This window comes from Erinaceus europaeus, chromosome 17 (genome assembly GCF_950295315.1).
Source record: "Erinaceus europaeus chromosome 17, mEriEur2.1, whole genome shotgun sequence".
Lineage (NCBI taxonomy): Eukaryota > Metazoa > Chordata > Mammalia > Eulipotyphla > Erinaceidae > Erinaceus > Erinaceus europaeus.
In genome coordinates this window covers 8,108,816-8,116,862 of record NC_080178.1, presented here as the reverse complement: position 1 = coordinate 8,116,862, position 8,047 = coordinate 8,108,816, and the positions used below count along the sequence as shown (strand labels likewise).

Below are 8,047 nucleotides of genomic sequence, written 5' to 3'. Positions count from 1 at the left end.
GGTTTGAGTTCCCAGTCCCCACCTTCAGGGGGAAAGCTTCATGAGTGGTGAAGCAGGGCTGCAGGTGTCTCTCTGTCTCTCTATCTCCTCCCTTCCCTCTCGATTTCTCTGTTTCTATCCAATAAAGATAATAAAATAAAAAAATAAAAATTAGAAATGTTATGCAGGTACAAAATGTAGTGTTTATTGTCATCTGTAAAACATTAATTCCCCCAATAAATAAATAAGAAAAAAAAAAGGAGAATTTTGCGTTACCTATGTTCACATGATTGTCTTCAAGAACATACCAGTTCCAAGAAAGATGGCTTGAGCAGTTGATTTCTCCAACAGAACTGAGCACCTGGCTTCTTCAGTCTTGTGGAATGCTTTACTTAGAGGATTATTTGTTTATCAATCACCCCATCCTGAACTCTGACGGTAGACACGTGGTCTAATCCTTTGGATACAGTCAGATGCAGGTAAAGTGGTGAGGACTCACAGTCACTGATGTTAAGACTTGATCAGTATGTCTGCTAACTAGATATCTGATTTCATCATGAACTTTCCCCATAAATCCTGGAAAACACAGACACATAGATTATACCTCCAGCACTCTACCCTTTACCCCCCACTACCCATGAAGCCTGCACACCATGTTTCCCTGTGCTACTTGCTCTCTGTAGAGAGCATCTGTTCGCCTAGACACAGCACACAGATATCAGCAGGCAAGATGACTCGGTAGAGCTGGGAGCTGACACATAACCTTGAACCCTTTGTGGCACTGTACTAAGAAAAATAATAGGAGGCTGACAGCTCTGAGCTTAGCTATGCTGATTCAAGAGAAGACACACAATATGAAGATTTCTTCCCTAAAAGAGAGTAAGTTGAGTGAACCAAAGTTTCTCACAGAAATATCTTAAAATTTCCTCCGGGATTTCTAGATAGGCAGAAAGAGGATGGCATTTCACTCTCAGAGTCAGTCATAAAGATTGTAGGAAAGTGGTGACTTCTTTTGTTTTTAGTATTTTTATTTATTTATTATTGGGTAGAGTCAGAGAGAAATTGAGAAGGAGAGGGAGATCAAAAGGGAGAGAGAGAGATACCTAATGCCATGCTTTACCACCTGTGAAGTTTGTTCCCTGCAGGTGGGAACCAAAAGGCTTGAACCTGCATCCTTGCACATTATAATGTGTGCACTTAACCAGGTGTACCACTACCTGGCTCCAGAACTAGTGACTTCCTTATCAAAGTTACACTCACATTTGGAGATATGAAACAACTTGGCCAAGGTCACCTGTAACTAGAATGTGAAGACAGGTTACATGAGTGCACAGCTCAAAATTTATCACAAATACTCTGGAATGTTTTGACAAAAGAGAGATAAATCTGCCAGGGAACGTGGGGTGAGAGATGACTGTGCAAAGACTGGATCTGTCCCCTGAGGCCTAAAAATAAGAATGGGAAGAATCCTGAACTCTCCCCAGATAAGTGCCATACTGCAGAGACAATATGTTACTTGGCATCTGTTTTATTATTATTATTATTATTTTCTATTTATGAAAAGGAAACACTGACAAAACCATAGGATAAAAGGGGTACAACTCCACACAGTTCACACCACCAAAACTCCATATCCCATCCCCTCTCCTGATAGTTTTCCTATTCTTTATCCCTCTGGGAGTATGGACCCAAGATCATTGTGGGATGTAGAAGGTAGAAGGCCTGGCTTCTGTAATCACTTCCCCACTGAACATGGGCATTGACTGGTCAATCCATACTCCCAGCCTGTCTATCTTTTTCCCTAGTGGGTCAGGGATCTGGGGAAGTAGGGCTCCAGGTCATATGGGTGGGGTCATCTGCCCAGGGAAGTCCAGTTGGCATCATGGTAGCATCTGGAACCTGGTGGCTGAAAAGAGAGTTAACAATTGAACCAAACAAATTGTTGACTAACTATGAACCTAAAGGCTGGAATAGTTCAGATGAAGAGTTGGGAGTCTCAGTTTTGTAGATAGTAGGCCTATTTTAGTTACATGACTATATTGGTTTTTTTTTTTTTCCTGAGCCTGACCTCTGATATGCAGGTGGATCCAAGTTAGTATCTGGGGAGATGATGTCATGGCTGGAAAAAGACCAGAAAGCTGGATCAGGAAAGAGAGTAGCTCCCAAATGTGGGAAAAGTGTACAAATACTATTGATTTTAAGCCCAGGAATCACCCCAGGACTTTGGCTATAGCACTGATTCCCCCCAATTTTTCACCTGTATTTTAAGAATCAGCAAAAGGAGGAAAAGGGAGTGACAACAAAACAGTTGGTAATGTCCCCTGCCCCAACAGATGATATCTTGCTTGACATATTCCCAGGGAACTCTAGGAGTGAGGAAGAAGATCAGTGTGAGAAAGCTTATGAGACTCTGACAGTACTTAGTCCAGAACTGTAATGAGATTTTTATTTTTGTTGCCTCATGTGGTTGTGATGATGTTCCTCAGAGAACCGGAGATTTTATCCTCTCTAAATGCAGTGAGGTTCACAGAAGGAGGGCCAGTCTGGAATCAGGAGCCCCTTGAGATACCCACTTGAATATTTTCCCCTGAGATCTGTTTTCTGAAAAGACTGTTGCCTCTGCCTGAATATTTACAAGACTACAGCTCAGATCCTGTTCCACAGAATACAGCTTCAAGAGTGTGATGGAATGTCCTCAGCAAGATGCTTTCCTAGGTGTGGACTTCTGGTCAACTATCTGGGCATGGAGGTTTTGCACATCCCTTTTCTTGTGCCCTCATGCTTCTGGTCCTGGGATGAGAGTGAGTATCAAAAAAGTCAAACTATATAATCATAGTTGATGAGAATGGGAAAGTGCTCTAGAAAATCATTGCAAACAGGTATCATTTTTTAAATTGTTTTACTTTTTTTTCTTCTTTTTTTCTTTCTTTCTTTTTTTTTAAATTTATTTATAAAAAAGAAACACTGACAAAAACCATAGGATAAGAGGGATACAATTCCACACAATTCCCACCACCAGAACTCTGCATCTCATCTTTTCCTCTGATAGTTTTCCTATTCTTCAACCCTCTGGTAGTATGGACTCCAGGTCATTATGGGGTGCAGAAGGTGGAAAGTCTGGCTTCTGGAATTGCTTCCCCACTAAACATGGGCATTGACAGGTCAATCCATACTCCCAGCCCATCTCTCTCTTTCCCTAGTGGAGCAGAGCTCTAGTGAAGCGGGGCTCCAGGACACATGGGTGGGGTCATCTGCCCAGGGAAGTCCAGTTAGCATCATGGTAGCATCTGGAACCTGGTGGCTGAAAAAGAGTTAACATATAAAGCCAAACAAATTGCTGACTAGTTGTGAATCTAAAGACTGGAATATTGCAGATGAAGATCTGGGGTCTCCATTTTGGAGATAGCTAGTAGGTCTTTTTTAAGTATATTCCAAAGGGCCCCATGACTTTACTAATTTTTGCCTGAGTCTGACATCTGATATGCTGGTGGACCCAAGTTATTTTCTGGGGAGATGATGTCATGGCTGGAAAAAGGGCTAGAAAGCTGAATCAGGGAAAAGAGTAGCTCCCAACTATGGGAAAGTGTATAAATATTGTTGACTGCAAACCCCATCGATTTGATCTTGAGTATGGACTCAAGATAGGTATCTTTTTTTTTTTTCAGATAGAGACATGTGCACAGAGAGAGAAAGAAAGAAAGAAAGAAAAAGAGAGAGAAAGAAAGAAACAAAGAAAGAGAGAGAAAAAGAGAGAGACTGACTCTGACACTGAAGCTTCCTTCAGCACACTGAGGGTCAAGTTTAAATCTGGCTCATGAACATGGCAAAGTAGCACATTAACCAAGTGAGCTATGTCACCAGCCTATAGACAGATAAATATCTTTACAAATATCTATGGTGGCAAATAGATTCAAATGGGAAGCTTAACCTTCTAATATCCTTTGATTTAGAGCATGCTATACCTGAATCAATGAAATAGTATGTTTTCCTTTCTGAGATCCAGAGGAGATAGAATGTTTAACATCCATCTGGGAATGTAAAATGGAAAGACATTTTCTTGAAGATCATCAGAGTTGGAGTATTCAGTATTATTGACTGACTATCTCACAATAGCTCAGAGGAGGTGAAATAAAGAAAGCAATGACTCAGCACCTGATTATGAAATTTTAATAGTGCTAATGCTTTGTCAAAGAAACATTGCTTTCATTGTCACTTCAGCGCAGAAAAAGAGAGGGAGGTCACGTCACAGCAGAGGAAGACATAGAATGCTTTTTATCTTTTGAATTTATTATCTAGCCACTGGCAACAGACAATGATTAGAATTTATCTTATGCATGCAGTACAATCCTACCCACATCCCTATCCCTCTGAATTCTAACATCTAAAGGAGATGTATTGTGTCTCATATCTATAAGCTGTATAGATTAAAAAAAAATTGTTTAATACATTCGCTTTCAGTGGAAGTCAGAAGCTAGCTTTTTGTTCCAAAACAAATGCAATTGTATTCAGATTTGTGAGCTAAATCTGATCCAGTCAGACATTTATCTTTATAATTAGCAAAGTAGATTCTTGTATTATACTTTATAGAAATGGTCACCTTGGGCTCCGCTTCCAAATAGTTCTATCTGTTATTTTAAGAACTTTAACATTTCATTCTCTGGGATCAAGTTTGTCTCTCTGCTGACAGTTATATAACCTTGTGTCCTACATCCTGAGACTTTGTTCCATGACTATTACATCACCATCATCATCATCATCATCATCATCATCATCATCATCATCATTACATTGCCTATTTATACCATTGAGTTTCTATCCATGCTTTTATTCGTGATACTTTATTCACCTGTTACAGTAGCAGCAGCAGCAATAATGGACTTACTATAGTAGAAATATGAATCAGAATTACAATCATATAGCTTAAAGTTTTTGAGTACTTTCAGTGCAATCAACAATAAAATACTATATATGATCTAAGTCTACTTAGCTGTATTAAACGTGAAAACTACTTTCAACCCCCCCCTTATGAGGAAACTGAATATAGAAAGGTGATTAATTTGACTATTTTGAGAAATATATTTAATAATATGGAATTTTCCCTACTGCTTGAATTAAAATCCCAATTCTACTCTACTTTTGACAGCTGGATAAGCAATTTATCTCTTTACCCCTTTGAAGTTCAATTCCATTCTACACAGAATGGGTTTAATAACAGCTGCCTTAGAGAGTCCCTAACTGTTCTAAATTAGTTTATATGAGTGAAGAGCTTAAAACAGTCCCCTGGCATAAAGTAGGTGCTAAGTGCTTTCTATTATAAGGTACAATAACTATTATTTATTCAGTCTTGAAGTCACATCTCCCAAAATTATCATCTTCATAAATCCTCCGTGAGCCTCTGAGTTAGCCTAACCATGCACCTGTTCTATTTTTAAAGCATCTGAACATACCTCCATAGGTCTGTCTCACTGGATATTCTTAAAGACAATATGACATCTTTCCTTGAAAACAATGTACTTTTCATACAGGTACAAATGAATGTTATTTAATGTTCCAGTGAGAAGTATATGTTGAGATGAGAGGGCCCTTCATGAGAGCTTTAACAAGACAGTTCGGGAGTCGGGCTGTAGCACAGAGGGTTAAGTGCATGTGGCACAAAGCACAAGGACTGGATCAAGAATCCTGGTTTGAGCCCTGGCTCCCCACCTGCAAGGGGGTCACTTCACAGCGGTGAAGCAGGTCTGCAGGTGTCTATCTTTCTCTCCCCCTCTCTGTCTTCCCCTCCTCTCTCCATTTCTCTCTGTACTATCCAACAACGACAACAATAAAAAACAACAAGGGCAACAAAAGGGAATAAATAAATAAAATTAAAAAAAAAAAGACAGTTCAAGAAGCTGTCATCTGAGCTTCTACTGGAGTTAAACAAAACCAGACACACAATGTAATGAAGCTAGAAATCTATGGCTTGCTCAAAGGTTCAAAGTCTCTGTGTCAAAAGTAATTTTTCCACTGACCTTCTCTCTCTCTCTCTCTCTCTCTCTCTTTCTCTCTCCCTCCCACTCCAATACCCCCTCCACAAATGAAGAAGAGTTATCTATGATGGTGGAAGACGATAAAGGCAGTCTGAGAAAGAAACAAAGGCTGTGACATGGAAAGAAAGAACTAAACTTTGGCTTCAACTGTTTGAATAAGCTATTCCTTCAGTTTTTGAAGTAACAGAAAGCTGTCAAAACAACATTAATAAAAAAAACCAGGAAAAAAAAAAGTAGTTTCATAAAGTTGTGGATTGATGAAATAAAGAACTTAATTAGGAGCCCGTGAGAAAAAAAGAAAACATGGTCGTCCCTAGTGTGAGGAGTTACTGTGACTTGATTGTGAATGATTTGGTGAGAATTTCCAAATATGGTAGATGTATTTGATGAGCTTTTTAGCAATAGCATATAGGCAACTTGCAAAATGTTTTCATTATTCCACTCTCTACTGATTAATCTTTCTCTGTGCATTTTAGAATATTTTAAAGACATTGCATGTAGTGAAAAAAGATTTGTACAGGCTAATGTAGTATGAATGCTATTAACAAGGTAAATAAAAAATGCTCCCAAAGTTAATAATCAAAGCTAGAGGCTTTATATCGATATAGCGCTACAGGATTAAAAACAAACAAAAAACTCTACTCAACTCAAACGCAACCTGCACTTCTTTTCATGAGAAAGCAGACACATGTCTAGAGACTTTGCACACTGAAATTCACATGGCGGTCCCCACATAACATTATCCTGAGTTTATTAACTTGTGACAGGCGTGTCTTGTGATGACTCTCAAATGACTTTGATGGAGAATATTTCTCAGGTGACTGAATTCATTCTTGTGGGGTTAACAGATGCCAAGAAGATGCAGATGCCTTTATTTTTAATCTTTACTCTCATCTACTTCTTCACTCTGGTGGGCAACCTGGGCCTGATCCTGTTGATTCTGTTGGACTCTCGACTCCACACTCCCATGTACTTTTTCCTCAGCAACCTCTCACTGGTGGACTGTGTTTACTCCTCAGCTGTCACCCCCAAGGTCCTGGTGGGGCTTCTCCCAGGGGACAAGGTTATACCCTACAACGCGTGTGCAGCCCAGATGTTCTTCTTTGCAGCCTTTGCTACCACTGAAAGTTTCCTTTTGGCCTCCATGGCCTATGACCGCCATGCTGCTGTGTGTAAACCCCTGCATTATACCACCACCATGACAAGTACCGTCTGCATCTTGCTTATAACTGGTTGCTACATCTGTGGATTCTTGCAATCATCCATCCACACTGTCTTCACGTTCCACCTCTCCTTCTGCCATTCCAATGTTGTTAATCACTTTTTCTGTGACATTCCTCCACTGCTGGACCTCTCTTGCTCTGACATCACCACAAATGAGATTGTGCTCTTCACATTGGCAGCTTTCAATGTCTTTTTCACTCTCTTAGTTATCTTGAACTCTTACCTATTCATTTTTGCTGCTATTCTGAGGATGCACTCAGCTGAGGGACGGAAGAAGGCCTTCTCCACCTGTGCATCTCACCTAACCGCTGTTTCTATCTTCTATGGGACAATTATTTTCATGTACCTACAGCCCAGCTCCAGTCATTCCATGGACACAGACAAAATGGCATCTGTGTTCTACACTGTAATCATCCCCATGCTGAACCCTTTGGTCTACAGCCTGAGAAACAAAGAGGTCAAGAATGCTTTTAACAAGGTGGTAGGAAAAGCAAGGTCTTCACTGAGCCTAATCTTCTAACCACAGGTATCATGCAAACCACATGAAACTTCTTCTACTGGCTTCTAGTATCTAGAATATTTTTACTACATTTTTTAAAAATCTTTACAGTTTCTGAACAATTTTTTTTCCAGGTGAGGCTGGTTCTATTCATACTTTGGAGCTATAACAGGGTAGTAGAAAATGTTACTGTTTTTACATAAAAGGGATTAACTTCAATATGAGTATTGTGGATATAGCCATAGATCGAGTGGAATGATGGCACACTAAATTGCTTTAGTGAGTCAAAATATTTTTGCAGATAAATCTTGTAAGT

General features: G+C 39.7%; 1 protein-coding gene across 1 annotated transcript; it reads left to right on the top strand.

The window, feature by feature from the left end:
- The first annotated feature begins 6,798 nt into the window (after positions 1-6,798).
- On the top strand, positions 6,799-7,752 carry LOC103110311 (olfactory receptor 5B12-like). Its single transcript, XM_007519483.1, has one exon. The coding sequence runs from the start codon at positions 6,799-6,801 to the stop codon at positions 7,750-7,752; it is 954 nt and encodes a 317-aa protein (XP_007519545.1).
- The last annotated feature ends 295 nt before the right edge of the window (positions 7,753-8,047 follow it).

Coding starts and splice junctions, on each gene's coding strand:
- LOC103110311 (XM_007519483.1), top strand. CDS start 6,799: ATGACTTTGATGGAGAATATTTCTCAGGTGACTGAATTCATTCTTGTG.